Source organism: Eucyclogobius newberryi, unplaced genomic scaffold (assembly GCF_026437365.1).
Source record: "Eucyclogobius newberryi isolate DKJ021-1_F unplaced genomic scaffold, fEucNew1.0.hap1 SCAF_21, whole genome shotgun sequence".
NCBI lineage: Eukaryota > Metazoa > Chordata > Actinopteri > Gobiiformes > Gobiidae > Eucyclogobius > Eucyclogobius newberryi.
Window position 1 is genome coordinate 3,583,129 of NW_027315846.1, and position 23,961 is coordinate 3,607,089.

Sequence of the window (23,961 nt, forward strand, 5' to 3'; positions counted from 1 at the left end):
GGTTTGACGGGGGGGGGGGGGTGTGTGTGGGTGTGTGTGTGTAGGTGTGTGTGTGTGTGTGTGTAGGTGTGTGTGTGTGTGTGTAGGTGTGTGTGTGTAGGTGTGTATGTGTGTGTGTGTGTATGTGTGTGTGTGTGTGTGTGGGTGTGTGTGTATGTGTGTGTGTGTGTGTATGTGTGTGTGTGTGTGTGTAGGTGTGTGTGTGTGTGTGTGTGTGTAGGTGTGTGTGTGTGTGTGTGTGTGTAGGTGTGTGTGTGTGTGGGTGTGTGTGTATGTGTGTGTGTGGGTGTGTGTGTATGTGTGTGTGTGTGTGTATGTGTGTGTGTGTGTGTGTGTGTGGGTGTGTGTGTATGTGTGTGTGTGTGTGTATGTGTGTGTGTGTGTGTGTAGGTGTGTGTGTGTGTGTGTGTAGGTGTGTGTGTGTGTGTAGGTGTGTGTGTGTGTGTGTGTGTGTAGGTGTGTATGTGTGTGTAGGTGTGTGTGTGTATGTGTATGTGTGTGTGTGTGTGTAGGTGTGTATGTGTGTGTAGGTGTGTGTGTGTATGTGTGTGTGTGTGTGTATGTGTGTGTGTGTGTGTGTAGGTGTGTGTGTGTGTGTGTGTGTGTAGGTGTGTGTGTGTGTGTAGGTGTGTGTGTGTGTGTGTGTGTGTGTAGGTGTGTATGTGTGTGTAGGTGTGTGTGTGTGTGTGTGTATGTGTGTGTGTGTGTGTGTGTGTAGGTGTGTGTGTGTGTGTGTGTGTGTGTAGGTGTGTGTGTGTGTGTGTGTGTGTGTAGGTGTGTGTGTGTAGGTGTGTATGTGTGTGTGTGTAGGTGTGTGTGTGTGTGTGTGTATGTGTGTGTGTGTAGGTGTGTGTGTGTGTATGTGTGTGTGTGTGTGTGTGTGTAGGTGTGTGTGTGTGTGTGTAGGTGTGTGTGTGTGTAGGTGTGTGTGTGTGGGTGTGTGTGTGTATGTGTGTGTGTGTGTGTGTGTGTAGGTGTGTGTGTGTGTGTGTGTGTGTGTAGGTGTGTGTGTGTGTGTGTGTGTAGGTGTGTGTGTGTATGTGTGTGTGTGTGTGTGTAGGTGTGTGTGTGTGTGTGTGTAGGTGTGTGTGTGTAGGTGTGTGTGTGTGTAGGTGTGTGTGTGTGGGTGTGTGTGTGTATGTGTGTGTGTGTGTGTGTGTGTGTGTAGGTGTGTGTGTGTGTGTGTGTGTGTGTGTAGGTGTGTGTGTGTGTGTGTGTGTAGGTGTGTGTGTGTGTGTGTGTAGGTGTGTGTGTGTGTGTGTGCTGCTAATGAAAAGCGGTGATTAGGAGAGCGAGTCGGACCACACTCACGGAGATCAGAGGGCATCAAAGCATCGTTTGTGAAAGGTTCGGACGGCATGTCGCGAGTGGCTCGTCATCGTGGCTTTTTCCCTGTTCTTTTCAAATAAACGTGCCTTGGGGTCTTTCAGAGTGCTAAAAAAACACTCCAATAATTAAGATATTATATTATTTGAATGGTTGAACGGTATCCTGGACGTGTGTAATTAGCGGCATGTTTGATATGGAGGGTTTTCAATCACTTAGCAGCGAGTGCGCTAAGACTGGAGAGACCCCGGAGCCAGGTTTATCTCTCAAAAAGGCGGAGTGAATGATTATGGGGGTGTCAGCCGGGGCCGATCCATCAAACACATTTAGGTCAAAGTCTCGTTAAAAGTCACTGTCGAGTGTGTGAAGCTTTTGGTGCTTTATTTTTGATAATGATTAGTGCAAAACTGGTTTCTGAGCTAAAGGCTAACGAGAGATTTTAGAACACTACACATACTTTTTTACATGTTTGTGATTTACAGCCATAATCGAGTTGTTGTATTGGTTTAGCAGTTTATTGAACAATCTTCTGCCAAATGTCCAAATAAAATAAGATAAAAATGACAATAGAAAAATACAATAAATTAAATAAAAATAGATAAAATGAATTAAAATGAAATAAATAAATACAATGAAATAAATGGTTTAGCAGTTTATTGAACAATCTTCTGCCAAATGTTCAGACTCTTCAAGATAAAATAAATAAAATAAATAAAATAAATGAAATAAATGAAATAAATGAAATAAATGAAATAAATGAAATAAATGAAATAAACTAAACAAATAAACAAACAAACAAATACATAAATAAATAAATCAAACAATTGCCTTTTTAATGCGGGAAAACTTGCAGTTGAAAAAGTTGATCAAGCTAAATAAATAACCTTTAAGGAAGAGTAGTGCTGGCGCATGATTGATGGGACGAGTAAACATCCTTAGACCAGTGGCTTTAAAAACAAGTCCAGACTCCACAGGTAAAATCATCCATCTTTCTGACATCCTGCTGCTACCTGAACAGTGCATGAGTCGGGCGCACCCAAAACCAAACCATCTGTCTTCCTTAGCGGCCTGTCCCGACCTAACTGAGCCTATACATTCATAAAGGAGGCCGGGACAAACCGGTATATTCACGGGACAAACTGTAACTGGATTAGCACTTGCTTCCATAAACCTACAGCTCGGTCTTTATTATGTCGTTCACAATGTGCTTCAGATGACAGCTCGGGAGTTTATTTGCCATCGTGACAAAAGGCTGTTTTCTTAAGTTTAAATGCACAAATTCAACCAGGAATGCTGTATTTATAACCTCTTTCCTTCCTTCTATCAGGCTGGGCATCGTTAAAGGTGCATCATTTGGTGGTCCAGCACTTCTCGATTGTTTCTTTGCCAGGAATGTTCTACAGTGAAGGATTTAATTTGTGTGGCCTCTCCACAGAGCTAACTTCCAGCGTCACCCATAGAAGTGAAATCTCTGCCCATGGCTCAGGCTTCATGCAGTTAAATCACATGCAAATGAATGGAGAAGCCGATCCCCATGTTAAAGCAAGGTACGGCACATGCTTATTTAATGATATTGATTGATTGATTGTCATTAATGAGCTCTTCTCACCAGTTCGTTGGCTCAGATGACAGTTTTACCTGCTAATTATTGTCTAAAATAATCTAAAACGACACACAATAGGGCTGGGAATCACAAGGTCCCTTACGATTTGATACACGATATACGGCTCACGATATACAATAATATCACGATTTTGCGATACATGCCACAATCGATATATTGCTCATGATATTCTAGAATATGTCACTGTTTTTTGAAGAACCCAGAACAATATTTTTCTTTGTTAAACCTCAACCTGCTCAATCTCCAAATGAAATACGGTCAAAATGTCACATGTTTCTTTTCATTAAAAAAGCAAAAAATAATAATAATTTGGGACATTATACCAAGAATGACTCACGGCGATATATCGATACAGCAGCCCACGATATCGATATTTCGGCACACCCCTACTCAACAGTGACATACTAGAAGTTGGCAAATGGCAATACATCAACATTTAGATATTGTGAATGTTGCTTTGAAGATACAGTTTACATGCTAACGCTACTCAGAGTTAGCATAACATTAACAGTAAAAAAAAGGCTACAAAAAATAATAAATCATGGTGAATAGGTCATATTTCTTGCACTTTGGCGATTCAATCTGATAATTAAACCTCGTTGGTGCCAGGCCAAACCCTCTTAAATTTGCATAACTTGTAGTCGTGTGGATGTGGACGTGCTGCGGAACATTCCAGGCAACGCAGCGCGATCTCAAAGCGGACACGCAAGTTATAAAGCTTTTAATTTAATCTGCAAACCAAATTAAATATTGTCATTTACATACAGCCATCAGCGCTATTGTGTCGACGCCCACACCGCGGCGGGGGCCTAACCTCGGGACCTCGGGGGGTAAATGGACTCAAATCCCTCAAACCACAGTCAAATCCTGCACGTGGAACAATGCGAGCAGCTATAAAGACCAGTAAAGTGTGTTTGTGTTTGCCTCAGCTCCTGTAAAAACGAGCCAATCAGAGCCTTTGTTGTTCGCCGGTGACTAAATCGAAGCCTGTACTTCCCCTTTAACTGACGGGAGGATACATCAAAATAAAACAAAGGGTGGAGAACAAAAGGAAGACATTGGTAAAGCCACAGCCACAGTCACATGAGCGGGAGGAGACAGGTTGTGCCGCAGGTAGCACTGTACGCAAGCTAGCTTTACTTCACTGTTCTGTTCTGTATTTGACCAGTACCTTCTTTATTTGACTAGTCTTTTCTGTATTTGACTAGTCTTTTCTGTATTTGACCAGTCCTTTCTGTATTTGACCAGTCCTTTATTTGACCAGTCCTTTCTGTATTTGACCAGTCCTTTCTGTATTTGACTAGTCTTTTCTGTATTTGACCAGTCCTTTCTGTATTTGACCAGTCCTTTATTTGACCAGTCCTTTCTGTATTTGACCAGTCCTTTCTGTATTTGACTAGTCTTTTCTGTATTTGACCAGTCCTTTCTGTATTTGACCAGTCCTTTATTTGACCAGTCCTTTCTGTATTTGACCAGTCCTTCGGCGTAAGTGAATGTCCTTCCCGCGCTCGACACCATGCTGTCGCGCTACGCTGTCGAGTCCACTGACGTATACGAGGCAAAGTAAAGACCCATCTCCAGATCTCGAGCTACAATCAAGAGACGGCTGTGCGTGTGCAAAGAGAACATCCACACAGAAAGGCCCTACTCAACGCAGAAAGGCCCTAACGTAACACAGAAAGACCCTACTCAATGCAGAAAGGCCCTAATGTAACACAGAAAGACCCTACTCAACGCAGAAAGGCCCTAACGTAACACAGAAAGACCCTACTCAACGCAGAAAGACCCTACGCAACGTAGAAAGGCCCTACTCAACGCAGAAAGGCCCTACGCAACGCAGAAAGGCCCTAATGCAACGCAGAAAGGCCCTACGCAACGCAGGAAGGCCCTAACGTAACGCAGAAAGGCCCTACGCAACGCAGAAAGGCCCTACGCAACACAGAAAGGCCCTAACGCAACGCAGAAAGGCCCTACGCAACGCAGAAAGGCCCTACGCAACACAGAAAGGCCCTAACGCAACGCAGAAAGGCCCTACGCAACACAGAAAGGCCCTAACGCAACGCAGAAAGGCCCTACGCAACGCAGAAAGGCCCTAACGCAACGCAGAAAGGCCCTACGCAACGCATAAAGGCCCTACGCAACGCAGGAAGGCCCTAACGTAACGCAGGAAGGCCCTACACAAAGAAGAAAGGCTCTACGCTCTACCTAATGTAACACATAAAGGCCCTAATGTAACACATAAAGGCCCTAACGTAACACAGAAAGGCCCTACGCAACACAAAAATGCCCTTGCATAACACAGAAAGGCCCCAACATAACACAGAAAGGCCCTATGCAACACAGAAAGGCCCTAACACAACACAGAAAGGCCCTACTCAATTGTGCCAATCCCAGTCGTTCCTCCTCAAGTTATTCTTTTAGCTTGGAATTGTGTCTTGCATCTCATTTGTTTTTACCTGGTTAAAACATGTCGTGTATAACCAAAGGTGTGACATGCAAATACATCCATCATATTTTGTTTTCACTGCAAGTGATTTAGGACAGTGCATGTGATGGGCCGTTGGCACAGCTGGACGTTCCCAGATGGTACGATAAAGATGAACAAACAATGTCATCACGTCACGAGGAACGTCTGTGTTTATGAAGACGGGTGTTTGTCTCACTGAGGTGGAACTGGGACCTCTGAGTCTGGAGCTAGCGGCGCCGCGCAAAGGGCCTATTCTCTGTTGTGGCTAACATAACATGAGGCGTCAGATTCTGTTTGAGTGTATATCATTCTTTACATACAGACAGTGTAAAGAAGGAGCGCTCCAGAGATGCCCTATCGCACTTGAAAACACGACCCAAACCTTTGCAGGTTTTTTGTCGCGATCAGAGCTTCTGTAACATCTATTTTGCTCAGTTTAGTCCAAAAACGTAGACTCGGTCTCCTTGATCGTTGATATGTTTAAACTCATTTCCACTAGGATTGTCAGAAGGATCAAAACTCAGATATTGAACATTGTTTCAAAGTATCAAACACAAAGAAGAGCAAATATGACTTTCCCTGTATTGTTTAGACTCGTCAGAACTAGTACAAGGCCACACGGGAGAAAGTACTACTACAATTATTTTCTTTTGAAAATTACACACACAAAAAAAAAAAAAGCTTTATTTTTATGCAACAAGAAGCACAAAAGTAGAAACACTTTGACCGCAGTTTACCGTATTTTCCGGACTATAAGTCGCACTGGAGTATAATTCGTACCAGGCAAAAAATGCATAATACAGAAGAAAAAAACATATATAAGTCGCACTGGAGTATAAGTATATAAGTACAAATATAAGTATAAGTCGCCCTCCTGCTAAAACTATAAAAAACATATACCGTATTTTTCACACTATAAGGCGCACTTAAAAGCCTTTCTCAAAAAACATCGCGCGCCTTATAATCCAGTGCACCTTATATACGGATTAATTCAGGTCGTGCTCACTGACCTCAAAGCGATTTTGTGTGGTACACGTTTTGTTTCCTTTATATATGAAAAATGATGGAAAATAGACCATTTATTGACAGTTATGGTATTCTATTTTGACCTAGTTTAGCCTTGCACAGACCTCATGAGGCCCTGGTCACATGGTGGTGTACTGTATGTGTACTGTAGGTGTACTGTGGTGTACTGTAGGTATACTGTAGGTGTACTGTAGGTGTACTGTAGGTGTACTGTGGTGTACTGTAGGTGTACTGTGGTGTACAGTGGTGTACTGTGGTGTACTGTGGTGTACTGTGGGTGTACTGTGGTGTACTGTAGGTGTACTGTAGGTGTACTGTGGTGTACTGTAGGTGTACTGTAGGTGTACTGTGGTGTACTGTAGGTGTACTGTGGTGTACTGTAGGTGTACTGTAGGTGTACTGTAGTGTACTGTAGGTGTACTGTAGGTGTACTGTGGTGTACTGTAGGTGTACTGTAGGTGTACTGTGGTGTACTGTAGGTGTACTGTAGGTGTACTGTAGGTGTACTGTGGTGTACTGTAGGTGTACTGTAGGTGTACTGTGGTGTACTGTAGGTGTACTGTAGGTGTACTGTGGTGTACTCTAGGTGTACTGTGGTGTACTGTAGGTGTACTGTAGGTGTACTGTGGTGTACTGTGGTGTACTGTAGGTGTACTGTGGTGTACTGTGGTGTACTGTAGGTGTACTGTGGTGTACTGTAGGTGTACTATGGTGTACTGTGGTGTACTGTAGGTGTACTGTGGTGTACTGTAGGTGTAACTTTAGGGGGTACTGTATGTGTACTGTAGTGTACTGTGATGTACTGTAGGTGTACTGTGGTGTACTGTAGGTGTACTGTGGTGTACTGTAGGTGTACTGTAGGTGTACTGTGGTGTACTGTAGGTGTACTGTAGGTGTACTGTGGTGTACTGTAGGGGTACTGTGGTGTACTGTAGGTGTACTGTGATGTACTGTAGGTGTACTGTGGTGTACTGTAGGTGTACTGTGATGTACTGTAGGTGTACTGTAGTACTGTAGGTGTACTGTGGTGTACTGTAGGTGTACTGTGATGTACTGTAGGTGTACTGTAGGTGTACTGTAGTACTGTAGGTGTACTGTAGGTATACTGTGGTGTACTGTAGGTGTACTGTAGGTGTACTGTGGTGTACTGTAGGTGTACTGTGGTGTACTGTAGTGTACTGTGGTGTACTGTAGGTGTACTGTGGTGTACTGTAGTGTACTGTAGGTGTACTGTGATGTACTGTAGGTGTACTGTGGTGTACTGTAGTGTACTGTAGGTGTACTGTGGTGTACTGTAGGTGTACTGTAGTACTGTAGGTGTACTGTAGGTGTACTGTGGTGTACTGTGGTGTACTGTAGGTGTACTGTAGGTGTACTGTAGGTGTACTCTGGTGTACTGTAGGTGTACTGTGGTGTACTGTAGGTGTACTGTAGGTGTACTGTGGTGTACTGTGGTGTACTGTAGGTGTACTGTGGTGTACTGTAGGTGTAACTTTAGGGGGTACTGTAGGTGTACTGTAGTGTACTGTGATGTACTGTAGGTGTACTGTAGGTGTACTGTAGGTGTACTGTGGTGTACTGTAGGTGTACTGTAGGTGTACTGTGGTGTACTGTGGTGTACTGTGGGTGTACTGTAGGTGTACTGTAGGTGTACTGTGGTGTACTGAGGTGTACTGTAGGTGTACTGTGGTGTACTGTGGTGTACTGTAGGTGTACTGTAGGTGTACTGTGGTGTACTGTGGTGTACTGTGGTGTACTGTAGGTGTACTGTAGGTGTACTGTGGTGTACTGTAGGTGTAACTGTAGGGGGTACTGTATGTGTACTGTGGTGTACTGTAGGTGTTCTGTGGTGTACTGTAGGTGTACTGTATGTGTACTGTAGGTGTACTGTGGTGTACTGTAGGTGTACTGTGATGTACTGTAGGTGTACTGTAGTACTGTAGGTGTACTGTGGTGTACTGTAGGTGTACTGTGATGTACTGTAGGTGTACTGTAGGTGTACTGTAGTACTGTAGGTGTACTGTAGGTATACTGTGGTGTACTGTAGGTGTACTGTAGGTGTACTGTGGTGTACTGTAGGTGTACTGTGGTGTACTGTAGTGTACTGTGGTGTACTGTAGGTGTACTGTGGTGTACTGTAGTGTACTGTAGGTGTACTGTGATGTACTGTAGGTGTACTGTGGTGTACTGTAGTGTACTGTAGGTGTACTGTGGTGTACTGTAGGTGTACTGTAGTACTGTAGGTGTACTGTAGGTGTACTGTGGTGTACTGTGGTGTACTGTAGGTGTACTGTAGGTGTACTGTAGGTGTACTCTGGTGTACTGTAGGTGTACTGTGGTGTACTGTAGGTGTACTGTAGGTGTACTGTAGGTGTACTGTGGTGTACTGTGGTGTACTGTAGGTGTACTGTGGTGTACTGTAGGTGTAACTTTAGGGGGTACTGTAGGTGTACTGTAGTGTACTGTGATGTACTGTAGGTGTACTGTAGGTGTACTGTAGGTGTACTGTGGTGTACTGTAGGTGTACTGTAGGTGTACTGTGGTGTACTGTGGTGTACTGTGGGTGTACTGTAGGTGTACTGTAGGTGTACTGTGGTGTACTGAGGTGTACTGTAGGTGTACTGTGGTGTACTGTGGTGTACTGTAGGTGTACTGTAGGTGTACTGTGGTGTACTGTGGTGTACTGTGGTGTACTGTAGGTGTACTGTAGGTGTACTGTGGTGTAACTGTAGGGGGTACTGTATGTGTACTGTGGTGTACTGTAGGTGTTCTGTGGTGTACTGTAGGTGTACTGTATGTGTACTGTGGTGTACTGTGGTGTACTGTAGGTGTACTGTAGGTGTACTGTATGTGTACTGTGGTGTACTGTGGTGTACTGTAGGTGTACTGTAGGTGTACTGTGGTGTACTGTGGTGTACTGTAGGTGTACTGTGGTGTACTGTGGTGTACTGTAGGTGTACTGTAGGTATACTGTAGGTGTAACTGTAGGGGGTACTGTATGTGTACTGTGGTGTACTGTAGGTGTTCTGTGGTGTACTGTAGGTGTACTGTATGTGTACTGTGGTGTACTGTGGTGTACTGTAGGTGTACTGTAGGTGTACTGTATGTGTACTGTGGTGTACTGTGGTGTACTGTAGGTGTACTGTAGGTGTACTGTGGTGTACTGTGGTGTACTGTAGGTGTACTGTATGTGTACTGTATGTGTACTGTGGTGTACTGTGGTGTACTGTAGGTGTACTGGGGTGTACTGTAGGTGTACTGTAGGTGTACTGTAGGGGGTACTGTAGGTGTACTGTAGGTGTACTGTGGTGTACTGTAGGTGTAACTGTAGGGGGTACTGTAGGTGTACTGTAGGTGTACTGTAGGTGTACTGTGGTGTACTGTAGGTGTAACTGTAGGGGGTACTGTAGGTGTACTGTAGGTGTACTGTAGGTGTACTGTGGTTTACTGTAGGTGTATTGTAGGTGTTTGAGGACCTACTCACCACTCCGGGAGACAAAGGCGTCAGGGCCAGCAGCTTCTTGTACTGTTCGAAGCAGAAGAACTGTGGAGGGAGAAAGACAAATGAGCTGTCAGAAAGTCAACGCCGACCAATGGGAGCGACTCAAAGACAAAGAGGAGGAAACGCCGGGTTAAAACAGAAACGCGCTCGGAGACAATGACGGGACCAGCGCTAAACCAACCGAAACCGACCGTGAACAGACACGTGTTATCGCCGCAACGCTCCAGTTATTAATCAGTGTCATGGAATTATGTTAGGAATTTAACGGGGACAAAACCTTCGAATCTAAACTAGATCTGCAACCAAAGTATGAGTAATAGTATGAGTATTAGCGAGACTAGTGACAACTTCAAATAAACACATTTTTCATCTACATGCAGCGTCATTAAATGTACTTATTTCAGTTGGAGTATTTCAGTGTAAATGTGAAGTTTTGAGTCAAAGTTGGCTGTTTTCCATCTTTAGTCAGACTTTACTCCAACATGCGTGTCATATCGGACACGCATCACAAATACTTCACGTCTTAATGACATTTTGTGCATAACAGAGCAATATTGCGTCACTGCTTTCCAGTGGCGTGTTTTCGGCAGGTGAGAGTGATCTGCTACACGACATGGTCAAACACTGCGGTCTCATGTTACACGGACATGTGTTTACATGTGTTCGCTGGCTCGCTTTGAGTCACAGACGAAGCCGGCGTTGTCTTCAGGTTTGTAGCAGCAGCTTTTGGAAGTAAAACTGTTTTCAAAAGCTCTAGACGTCTAGTTAATGACAAATAAATGTTATAGAAGCCGGCATTAAGTCTCAAACACAGATCTTCAGAGGTGATATTGGTAAAGTGGGACACAACAAATATTTTCACTTTTCACAGTAAAAACACTAAAAAACACCAAAGCAGCAAGTATTTATTATTTGGTTAAAGAGGCTACGGACTATAAGTCGCACCCTTTCCCAGTTTTTTTTCATAGTTTTGGCCGGGGTACGACTTATGCTGTTTTTATACGTCGATTTATACTTATACTCCGGAGCGACTTATATGTGATATTATATGTTATTTTCACACTTGCAACTACATTTCATACTCCAGTGCCACTTATATGTGTTTTTTTCTTCTCTATTATGCATTTTTTGACTGGTGCGACTTATACTGTAATCACTTGGTAATCACTTGTCACATTTCATAAATAATTTCATAGCCACAAAACTTCATTTAAATGTTATTTCTAATCCTGCATTTCAGTGATTATATAGAGTAAATTATAGAAGATTATTTTTAAACCAATGTCCCACTTTACCCATATTCACCCTCCATGTTGTATCGGGACATACGTAAGTGTGTCATCCTCGTATCTGGGCACGCACGGTCTGAAAAACGGTGCCAACTTGGGCAATGACAGGCACATCTACCGGGTTTAAGTAGTTTAATTTTATATAAAGCTGGTCGCCATAGCGATAGTCAATTCGAAACATCGCTGTTCCATTTCCGAAGCATCAAAAGTCCTCGAAAGAGCGCGGAAGAGTTGCACCGTCGTCGAGGTCGCTCGGCATTTTAATCAGAACGCGGTCTCGTTAGCCGTTAGCTCAGGTTAGCCCGCGTTGGCGATTAGCCCCGTGTTCTCAGCGGGGGCTTATTTTTGAAAAGTTCACACGTCGCAGTCACCAGTTTCTCATTATAAACCCGCTTTAAACCAGTCCAGCCCCGCCTTCCTCTGACCTCTATTAGCACCACATGCCAACACTTCCTCGGAAACTGAGGGGAGCGCAACAGCCAACCAAACGATTAAAGACGGCGAGCGTACGGAGTCGGCGAAATGGATGAATTATCGGCACGCGGGTTTTACGGAATTTCCCCACCGCGGGACAAATGAGGGATGTCTTACGTTCCGTCCGATTCTGCTCTCGACACATTTTAGCCGAGGTCGGGATCGACAAAAACGCCACTTTTTTCTCCGTTTACGACTTCGCCCGTTGAATTACGTCCATTCCAAGCACGAGTGGCACAAGTCGAGACACAACCGGGTCTCACTGGAGGACGTTGACGAGGCGTTTTATCCCAGAAAAGTCAACGGATTGTTCTGAGGAACGTTTAAACGCAACAGGGGGCGTTAGCATCCTAGTAGCATTTAGCCCACAGTCATGTAAATACACTGACGATTGTATTTTCTACTGAATTTCCAACTCTCCGTGTTCAAACAACCAGGAGGAGCTGAGGAGCTACGATAAAGCAAACGGCTTGTGTCATTCGTTTGTGCAGGGCGCAGTCGTGCACGAGGTCTGCGTGGTTTGTTTGCGTTGCGTTCGCTCGTCGAACACGGATATTTAAAACAAGCTGAGGGAAAGTTGGCACGGAAATAACGTTGTTTTTTTTGGTCCCCAGTACTTCCCAGAACTTTTTGAGTCGGTTGGTACTCGGAACGGAGAAACGGGGCCCAAGTTTTGAGACTATTTGTCGAAACAGCCCGCGGTGCGATACGCGGCTTTCATCCTCAAGGTGGCAGCAGCAATGACGCCGCTTCAGACCCATCCAGGAAGTCAAAGGATAAAGTCAATAGACCAAAATAACAACCCAATAGAGCGAACCAACAACCCAATAGAGCGAACCAACAACCGCTCTCTGCCAAACGTGATCATGAGCTCCAGGGAAATGCCACCGGGATATGTTAGTCAATATTTGTAAAGATAGTTAACAATCGGGAATTCCAGCCAACTCGTAAATAAAACATCTCAATTTCCATGTAACTGTTTTTATACTGCAGCACGTTAGTTTTGACAAGGAAGACAAGACGACAAGGAAGACAAACAACGAGGTCGTGCCAACAGCGAACATCCAAACCCTTGGGATGGACAGGGGGCGGTAGTGCACACGTGTGTTTGAGAGTGAACGTGGGATGGAAATCAGCCCGTGTTTACAGCATGTATATCAGGCAAGGGTTAATAAATAAAATCAATTAAAATTCAATATAAAATTCAATAAAAGAAAATAAAAACTAAATAAATAAAGAAAAAAATGGATAATAATAATAGATAATAAAAATAATTTAAAAATAAATAAATAAAATGAATTAAAATGAATTAAAATAAATAAATAAAATAAAATAAATAAAATAAATAAAATAAATAAAATAAATAAAATAAATAAAATAAATAAAATAAATAAAATAAATAAAATAAATAAAATAAATAAAAATATAAATAATAAACAATAGATCATAGATAATATATGATGAATAATAATATTAAACTAATACTTCACCTTGACGGCTCTTTTGGGCGTCTCAGCCACTATCGGAGGCAGGATTCCTTTGTAGAATCCAAAAATCCTGGAACAGAAGAAGAAAGAGACACTTAGTGGACTTAAATGTGAGGATGGGATTAGGACAAGATTTCACTCCGTATGATTATCGTTAATCTGACCGCGGCTGTTTCCCAAAGTTCGGCCGCCACGAGGCGCCTCGGCCTAACCGGGGCAAAATCCATGTCCTCCACAGGCACGTTTAAGTCATACTACACATCCATAAATGAGGATATACGCATGAAAACCTTCAAAATAAAGCTTTAAAAACCAAAGTACCTTCCATCATTTGTAAAAGAGGACATTTTGTGTTTAATGCCACCCGTGTGAAGACAATAAAACATTAACGCAAGTAAAGCTTCCAAACGCCGCAAAGTCAACTTTAACAAATGGAAAAACGAGAAAAACAAAGAGTCTTTTTACTAAATGAAAGCTCAAAGTGGATTCTTAATTTTTTGGCCCTGAAGCGATTCCACCAAAACCGCGAGCTCCGAGCGACTTCGCCTCAGATCCCCACGTTTGATAGAGTGGACGTCCAAAGATGGCAGCTCTGTAATTTCACTTCGCTTTGCCTTCCACTCCATCATACTCTGACCTGATTTAAAGTGTTCTTTGTGGCAGCAGCAATAATATCACTGTAAGTTATGGTTAAAGGAGCGTCAAACAGGCCAGACGCTGTTCAGCGCTCGCTCTCATCAAGTACATAAAGAAGTACATAAAGTTGTACATTTAGAAGTGCATATAGAAGTGCAAAGAGAAGTACATATAGAAGTACATATAGAAGTACATAAAGAAGTACATTTAGAAGTGCATATAGAAGTGCATATAGAAGTACATAAAGAAGTGCATATAGAAGTACATACAGAAGTACATATAGATGTACACATAGAAGTATATATAGAAGTACATATAGAAGTACATAAAGACGTGCATATAGAAGTACATGCAGAAGTACATATATATATGTACATAGAGAAGTGCATATAGAGGTATATATAGAAGTGCATATAGAAGTACATATAGAAGTGCATATAGAAGTACATATAGAAGTGCATATAGAAGTGCATAAAGAAGTACATAAAGAAGAGCATTTAGAAGTACATATAGAAGTGCATAAAGAGGTACATATAGAAGTACATATAGAAGTGCATATAGAAGTACATATAGAAGTACATATAGAGGTACATATATAAGTACATATAGAAGTGCATATAGAAGTACATATAGAAGTGCATATAGAAGTACATATAGAAGTACATATAGAAGTGCATATAGAAGGGCATAGAGAAGTACATATACAGGTACACATAGAAGTACATGTAGAAGAGCATATAGAGGTACATATAGAAGTACATATAGAAGTACATATAGAGGTACATATAGAAGTACATATATAAGTACATGTAGAAGTACATATAGAAGTGCATATAGAAGTGCATATAGAAGTACATATAGAAGTGCATATAGAAGTACATAAATAAGTACATGTAGAAGTACATATAGAAGTGCATATAGAAGTACATAAATAAGTACATATAGAAGTACATATAGAAGTACATATAGAAGTACATATAGAAGTACATATTCACTGGATGAATGGACGGCACAGAAGTTAAGCAGACGGTCATGTTTATCTCACATTGTATCGCGCGGTCAGTCACTCGCACTGACTCAGCAGTGTTTAGGTCGGTGTTTACGCTAAAAAAACTCGATACTGTGGAATAAACGGGCTCGATACATATTGTGTTAGCACGTGTTTTCATAGAACGTTGATTATATTAGAGTGTGGTCTTATAGTGGATCCGATAAAGTTCAAGATTTCCTAGAATTGTAGAAAAAAAGTCAAAACAAAAAGTCAAAACAGAGTCAAAAAATGGTCAAAACAGTCAAAAAATTTGTCAAAATAGAGTAAAATCAGAGAGTCAAAACAAAGTGAGTCAAAACAAAGAGTCAAGACAAAGAGAGTCAAAACAAAGTGAGTCAAAAAAAAAGTTGAAACAGATACATTTCAAACTGTTTTTCGACACACTAAGGAACAGGCTCGATACTGATGATTTTGACGCCACAATGAGATTAAAATCGCTCTTTAAAAAAAAAAAAACATAAATTCTTAAACTTATAACGGGCTTTACAGGTTCAACACAATCTCTCAACAACAGCAAAAACAAACCAAAAACACGCCGAGATTGGTGCTCATACCTGGGAGTTACGTCCTCTTTTGAATTTTCATCAAGTCGGAAAAACAATTACCAATAAATAATAATAATAAAACCGATACGGAAAAAAAATATCACACAAGGACTAAAATCGGAAAATGACAAATTTGACATAAACTGGACAAAATGGGTCTCAAATCTTGCACATGGTGTGCTTTAACTTTTCTTTTTCTTTTTGGTCTTTTGTTATTGTTTTTTTTTGTATCTTTATGTAAATACAAAGAAATTCTGTCAAACCGTCCGGCGCCTCAGGAGGGGGAAGCAGTGTCTCACCAACACCGTTTACGGTGCGGGTGGAGGCCTGCTGACCTCGACTGGGGATGTCGTCGGACGGTGGAAGGAATACTTTGAGGATCTCCTTAATCCCTCAGTTACGTCTTCCGAAGAGGAAGTAGAGACCGGGGACTCGGAGGCTGGCTCATCCATCACCCAAGCTGAAGTCACTGAGGTTGTTCGCAAACTCCTCGGTGGCAGGGCTCCGGGGGTGGATGAGATCCGCCCTGAGTACCTAAAGTATCTGGATGTTGTAGGACTGTCTTGGTTGACACGTCTCTGCAACATCGCGTGGCGTTCGGGGACCGTGCCTCTGGACTGGCAGACCGGGGTGGTGGTCCCTCTGTTCAAGAAGGGGGACCGGAGGGTGTGTTCCAACTACAGAGGGATCACACTCCTCAGCCTCCCAGGTAAGGTCTATTCCAAGGTACTGGAGAGGAGAATCCAACCGATAGTTGAACCTCGGATTCAGGAGGAGCAGAGTGGTTTTCGTCCCGGTCGTGGAACACTGGACCAGCTCTATACCCTCCATCGGGTGCTCGAGGGTTCATGGGAGTTTGTCCAGTCCACATGTGCTTTGTGGATCTGGAGAAGGCTTTCGACCGTGTCCCTCGGGGTGTCCTTTGGGGGGTGCTCCGGGAGTACGGGGTCCGGGGCCCTTTGCTCAGGGCTGTCTGGTCCCTGTATGACCGGAGCAGGAGCTGTGTTCGCATTGCCGGCAGTAAGTCAGACCTGTTCCCAGTGCATGTTGGACTCCGCCAGGGCTGCCCTTTGTCACCGGTTCTGTTCATAATTTTTATGGACAGAATTTCTAGGCGCAGTCGGGGGTCGGAGGGTGTCCGGTTTGGGGACCACAGGATCTCATCTCTGCTGTTTGCAGACGATGTTGTCCTGATGGCTCCATCAAACCCGGACCTGCAACATGCACTGGGACGGTTTGCAGCCGAGTGTGAAGCGGCTGGGATGAGAATCAGCACCTCCAAATCCGAGGCCATGGTTCTCGACCGGAAAAAGGTGGCTTGCCCTCTCCGGGTGGGTGGGGAGTCCTTGCCCCAAGTGGAGGAGTTCAAGTATCTCGGGGTCTTGTTCACGAGTGAGGGAAGGATGGAGCGTGAGATCGACAGGCGGATCGGTGCAGCGGCTGCAGTGATGCAGTCGCTGCATCGGACCGTTGTGGTAAAGAGGGAGCTGAGCCGAAAGGCAAAGCTCTCTATTTACCGGTCGGTCTACGTTCCTACCCTCACCTATGGTCATGAGCTTTGGGTAGTGACCGAAAGAACAAGATCGCGGATACAAGCGCTCGAAATGAGTTTCCTCCGCCGTGTGGCTGGGCGCTCCCTTAGAGATAAGGTGAGGAGCTCGGCCACACGGGGGGAGCTCGGAGTAGAGCCGCTGCTCCTCCACGTCGAGAGGAGCCAGCTGAGGTGGCTCGGGCATCTGTTCCGGATGCCTCCTGGGCGCCTCCCTCGGGAGGTGTTTCAGGCATGTCCCACCGGGAAGAGGCCCCGGGGAAGACCCAGGACACGCTGGAGAGACTATGTCTCTCGGCTGGCCTGGGAACGCCTTTGGATCCCCCCGGAGGAGTTAGAGGAAGTGTCTGGGGAGACCCTGCTCAGACTGCTGCCCCCGCGACCCGGCCCCGGATAAAGCGGCGGAAGATGGATGGATGGATGGATTTTTTGACTGATCTGTGTTTTTCTTTAAAAAAAAAATACGTTCAAAAATACAAAAAATAAATAATTGAAATAAACGATTAAATTAATAAATACAATAATTAAATAAGATGAAACAGATAAAATAAAAAAGTCAATAAATAAGAGATAAAATGAATAAATAAAATGTGTCCGTTGCAATTGATTACCTTTCCAGTTTATAAAATAATGTTTAAGAGTGAATTTCAGATTTTGATCATATTAGCGACATTAGCAGAACTGTACATTTACAACTGCAGACGCTCAGGAGCAGGTTCAAACGCAGCAGGGGGAGAGCAAACAAAGCTAAAATAACACAAGTACCACCTCTAATGAAGCCGTCGGGTGCAGACACGCCCGAGGTGGAATGGTGCAATAAGTAAAGAGCAGAAAAAACACAACAAACACCAAACATTGCGCATAGTTTTTTTAAGTGTGCATTTTAGAATCCACACCCATGCCTAAAAAAAACCCTTTAACCAAACAGCGGTTCCACGTACGACCTTCTGTCAGCTACAAACCGGTTTCCCCTTCGCCGCGCAGTTCGCTCAGTTTTCCTTTACGCCAAAACGTCAGCAGAACACAAACACATTACACACACTAAACACACAACGCATCTTTCCAAAAAACATATTTCGCAATTGACTTTTGCACCTTTGATCTGGCACAAACATCACCCATCAGCCTTATCTGCAATGTTTTGATTTCAAACTGTCACCAGGAAACTGCTAAAAGTATTTCCCCGTCCAAAGCGCTGTTGTTTTAAAGGGACGGCCTGTACCAACGCCGCCGCCGATACGTGACCTAAATCGATCAAGCGTCGCTAAGCAGAGAGAACGACGCGGGATTGTATGATATTTTATTTTTTTTTGCAAATGAAAACGCGTGCACAGGACTATTGGACAGAAATGAAAAAAAAAATGGATCAACAATAACGGACTGGACCGACGTCATGATGGACGTACGGAAAACGGAAAAAAATCCCATACGGACTGAACTTTTGACATAAGCTGGACTAAATGGGACTCATATTTTGGACATGGTTTGCTTTAACCTTGCACTTTATTGTCATCTGGATGCATTATTCTTACAACAGTAATCTCAAATAATATACACTTACCGTATTTTCCACAGTATAAGTCGCACCAGCCAAAAAATGCATAATAGAGAAGAAAAAAACATAAATAAGTCGCACCGGAGTTGTTGTAGTTGTTGTAGTGAGTAGTTGTTGTTGTAGTTGTAGTAGTTGTTGTTGTAGTGAGTAGTTGTAGTTGTAGTGAGTAGTTGTTGTAGTTGTAGTGAGTAGTTGTTGTTGTAGTTGTTGTAGTTGTAGTAGTTGTTGTTGTTGTTGTAGTGAGTAGTTGTTGTTGTAGTTGTGGTTGTAGTTGTAGTGAGTAGTTGTTGTAGTTGTAGTGAGTAGTTGTTGTTGTAGTTGTGGTTGTAGTTGTAGTGAGTAGTTGTTGTAGTTGTAGTGAGTAGTTGTTGTAGTTGTAGTAGTTGTAGTTGTTGTGAGTTATAGTTGTAGTGAGTAGTTGTAGTTGTAGTGAGTAGTTGTTGTAGTAGTTGTAGTTGTGGTTGTAGTGAGTAGTTGTAGTGAGTAGTTGTTGTGAGTTATAGTTGTAGTTGCAGTAGTTGTTGTAGTGAGTTGTAGTTGTAGTGAGTAGTTGTGAGTAGTAGTTGTAGTTGTTGTAGTAGTTGTTGTAGTTGTTGTAGTGAGTTGTAGTTGTAGTAGTTGTGAGTTGTAGTTGTAGTAGTTGTTGTTGTAGTGAGTAGTTGTTGTTGTGGTGGTAGTAGTAGTAGTTGTAGTAGTTGTAGTGAGTAGTAGTTGTTGTAGTAGTTGTAGTAGTAGTGGCCGTCGTCATGGAGATAGGCTGTTGTAGTTGTTGTAGTAGTTGTAGTAGAAGTGGCCGTCGTCATGGAGATAGGCTGTTGTAGTTGTTGTAGTAGTTGTAGTAGTAGTGGCCGTCGTCATGGAGATAGGCTGTTGTAGTTGTTGTAGTAGTTGTAGTAGAAGTGGCCGTCGTCATGGAGATAGGCTGTTGTAGTTGTTGTAGTAGTTGTAGTAGTAGTGGCCGTCGTCATGGAGATAGGCTGTTGTAGTTGTTGTAGTAGTTGTAGTAGTAGTGGCCGTCGTCATGGAGATAGGCTGTTGTAGTTGTTGTAGTAGTTGTAGTAGTAGTGGCCGTCGTCATGGAGATAGGCTGTTGTAGTTGTTGTAGTAGTTGTAGTAGAAGTGGCCATCGTCATGGAGATAGGCTGTTGTAGTTGTTGTAGTAGTAGTGGCCGTCGTCATGGAGATGGGCTGTTGTAGTTGTTGTAGTAGTTGTAGTAGTAGTGGCCGTCGTCATGGAGATAGGCTGTTGTAGTTGTTGTAGTAGTTGTAGTAGAAGTGGCCGTCGTCATGGAGATAGGCTGTTGTCGTTGTTGTAGTAGTTGTAGTAGTAGTGGCCGTCGTCATGGAGATAGGCTGTTGTAGTTGTTGTAGTAGTTGTAGTAGTAGTGGCCGTCGTCATGGAGATAGGCTGTTGTAGTTGTTGTAGTAGTTGTAGTAGTAGTGGCCGTCGTCATGGAGATAGGCTGTTGTAGTTGTTGTAGTTGTAGTAGTAGTGGCCGTCGTCATGGAGATAGGCTGTTGTAGTTGTTGTAGTAGTTGTAGTAGTAGTGGCCGTCGTCATGGAGATAGGCTGTTGTAGTTGTAGTAGTTGTAGTAGAAGTGGCCGTCGTCATGGAGATAGGCTGTTGTAGTTGTTGTAGTAGTTGTGGCCGTCGTCATGGAGATAGGCTGTTGTAGTTGTTGTAGTAGTTGTAGTAGTAGTGGCCGTCGTCATGGAGATAGGCTGTTGTAGTTGTTGTAGTAGTAGTGGCCGTCGTCATGGAGATAGGCTGTTGTAGTTGTTGTAGTAGTTGTAGTAGTAGTGGCCGTCGTCATGGAGATAGGCTGTTGTAGTTGTTGTAGTAGTTGTAGTAGTATTGGCCGTCGTCATGGAGATAGGCTGTTGTAGTTGTTGTAGGAGTTGTAGTAGTAGTGGCCGTCGTCATGGAGATAGGCTGTTGTAGTTGTTGTAGTAGTTGTAGTAGAAGTGGCCGTCGTCATGGAGATAGGCTGTTGTAGTTGTTGTAGGAGTTGTAGTAGTAGTGGCCGTCGTCATGGAGATAGGCTGTTGTAGTTGTAGTAGTTGTAGTAGTAGTGGCCGTCGTCATGGAGATAGGCTGTTGTAGTTGTTGTAGTAGTTGTAGTAGTATTGGCCATCGTCATGGAGATAGGCTGTTGTAGTTGTTGTAGTAGTTGTAGTAGTAGTGGCCGTCGTCATGGAGATAGGCTGTTGTAGTTGTTGTAGTAGTTGTAGTAGAAGTGGCCGTCGTCATGGAGATAGGCTGTTGTAGTTGTTGTAGTAGTTGTAGTAGTAGTGGCCGTCGTCATGGAGATAGGCTGTTGTAGTTGTTGTAGTAGTTGTAGTAGTAGTGGCCGTCGTCATGGAGATAGGCTGTTGTAGTTGTTGTAGTAGTTGTAGTAGTAGTGGCCGTCGTCATGGAGATAGGCTGTTGTAGTTGTTGTAGTAGTTGTAGTAGTAGTGGCCGTCGTCATGGAGATAGGCTGTTGTAGTTGTTGTAATAGTTGTAGTAGAAGTGGCCGTCGTCATGGAGATAGGCTGTTGTAGTTGTTGTAGTAGTTGTAGTAGAAGTGGCCATCGTCATGGAGATAGGCTGTTGTAGTTGTTGTAGTAGTTGTAGTAGAAGTGGCCGTCGTCATGGAGATAGGCTGTTGTAGTTGTTGTAGTAGTTGTAGTAGTAGTGGCCGTCGTCATGGAGATAGGCTGTTGTAGTTGTTGTAGTAGTTGTAGTAGTAGTGGCCGTCGTCATGGAGATAGGCTGTTGTAGTTGTTGTAGGAGTTGTAGTAGTAGTGGCCGTCGTCATGGAGATAGGCTTAAGAGCTATTCACTTTTATAAGTTGTATTTTAGTTGGAGAGGCAGTAACTTTACACCTGTACTTTTACCCAGCTGTGTTTATCGTGTATCCTGTGCAGTGTTGTCACAATACTGGGAATACTGACATTTCACACTGCATTTTGATACTAAGCACTTTGTTTGATACTTAATACAAATATTGAGGCCGTAATGAGTAAAACAAAAACACAATAGAAAGTTACTACTAAACCACCTACTACTAAACCTAATACTAAACCACCTACTAAAACTACAACCAACTACAACTACTACTACTACTACTACTACTACTACTACTACTACTACTAAACCACCTACTACTAAACCTAATACTAAACCACCTACTAAAACTACAACCAACTACAACTACTACTACTACTACTACTACTACTACTACTACTACTACTACTACTACTAAACCACCTAATAATAATACTACTACTACTCCAATTACAACAATAACAACAACTACTACTACTACTGAACCACCTACTACTACACCACCTAATACTTCTACTGCTACTACACCACCTAATACTACTACTACTACTACACCACCTAATACTACTACTACTACTAAACCATCTAATAATACTACTACTACTACTACTACTACTACGCCAACTAGAACAACTACTACTACTACAACTACTAAACCAACTACTACTATTACTACAACTACTACTAAACCAACTACAACAACTACTACTATTACTACAACTACAACAACTACTATTACTACTACTACTACCAAACCAACTACAACAACTACTACTATTACTACAACTACTCCTACTAAACCAACTACAACAACTACTACTATTACTACAACTGCAACTACTACTACTACTACTAAACCAACTACAACAACTACTACTATTACTACAACTACTACTACTAAACCAACTACAACAACTACTACTATTACTACAACTGCAACTACTACTACTAAACCAACTACTACTATTACTAAAAATACTACTACTAAACCAACTACAACAACTACTACTATTACTACAACTACAACTACTACTACTACTACTAAACCAATTACAACAACTACTACTATTACTACAACTACAACTACAACTATTACTACAACTACTACTAAACCAACTACAACAACTACTACTATTACTACAACTACAACTACTACTACTACTACTAAACCTATTACAACAACTACTACTATTACTACAACTACAACTACTACTATTACTACAACTACAACTACTACTACAACTATTACTACAACTACAACTACTACTACTAAACCAACTACAATTACAACTACAACTACAACTACAACTACAACTACAACTACAGATTCCAAACCTGTTTTGTCCCAGACAAAGCTTGTACTGTTGACTTTGCTCAGGTTCTGCATTTAGATGAAATGGAATTGTGGCTAAAGCGGAAGTATAAACTCGAGCAGAAGTGCGGCTCAGAGGCTCATTGAGTTAATACTTTTACTACTACTGCGTACGGCACGATTATTGCGTACGGCACGACTACTGCCCTCGCCTCATTCCCACAGCTGTCGAGAGTGCTTGTCCGGCGTGAGCTCGCTATGTTTTCTGACGGCTCGAGTCAAAGGCGCATTCTTGGAGCTGGAGCAGCTCTGGACGCGCTCCAAAACACCTTCATTTCACGCCGCAGTTTTATTCAGTAACAGGGGGAACTAAAGCTACACATTATGGATGCGAGAGTGTGATTTTGACTGAAATAATGCCGACGTAAGGAGTTTTTTTCTGCCAGCTGCGAGCGCTGGTTCCAAAGACCCGCGTCGTCCCCGGTGACGGTTCTTCAAGGCAAGGCAAGGCAAGTTTGTTTGTAGAGCACATTTCATACACAAGGCAATTCAAAGTGCTTCACAGCAGGAAAAATGCATTCAAATCACAAAGAAATTACAGAAACAGAAATACAATAAAATGAACTAAATTAAAAATTATCAATTCAACTGATTGTCTAAACTAATAACATCACAAACAAAAGAGAAGAGTGCAAAGAAAAAATCCTTTCAGTCATATGCGCAGCTAAACAAAACTGTTTTTAGCTTAGATTTGAACATTGTCAGAGTTGAAGCCTGTCTCACATCTTCAGGAAGACTGTTCCAGATTTTAGCTGCATAAAACTGAAACGCAGATTCCCCATGTTTTGTCCTGACTCTGGGCACCAGCAGGAGGCCGGTCCATGTTTAGTCCTGACTCTGGCACCAGCAAGAGGCCGGTCCATGTTTTGTCCTGACTCTGGCACCAGCAGGAGGCCGGTCCATGTTTAGTCCTGACTCTGGCACCAGCAGGAGGCCGGTCCATGTTTAGTCCTGACTCTGGCACCAGCAGGAGGCCGGTCCATGTTTAGTCCTGACTCTGGCACCAGCAGGAGGCCGGTCCATGTTTTGTCCTGACTCTGGCACCAGCAGGAGGCCGGTCCCTGAGGTCCTTAGAGTCCGAGATGGTTCATATGGCACTAACATATCCAAGATGTACTTTGGTGCTAGGCCATGGAGAGACTTGTACACAAGCAGAGCTGCTTTAAAGTCTATTCTCTGAGCCACAGGAGCCTGTGCAGAGACCTGAGAACAGGACTAATGTGATC

At 43.0% G+C, this 23,961-nt stretch overlaps 1 protein-coding gene across 1 annotated transcript in view; it reads right to left on the reverse strand.

Annotated features, from left to right (window-relative positions):
• The window catches only part of slc25a21 (solute carrier family 25 member 21), a 231,495-nt gene that overhangs the window by 30,653 nt on the left and 176,881 nt on the right, over window positions 1–23,961 (reverse strand). Inside the window, exons 4-5 of the mRNA XM_072457582.1 lie at window positions 13,199–13,265; window positions 9,928–9,987 (exon numbers count right to left, since the gene is read on the reverse strand). Of these exons, the coding sequence (XP_072313683.1) occupies window positions 9,928–9,987; window positions 13,199–13,265 (127 nt within the window). The remainder of the gene's footprint in view (window positions 1–9,927; window positions 9,988–13,198; window positions 13,266–23,961) is intronic.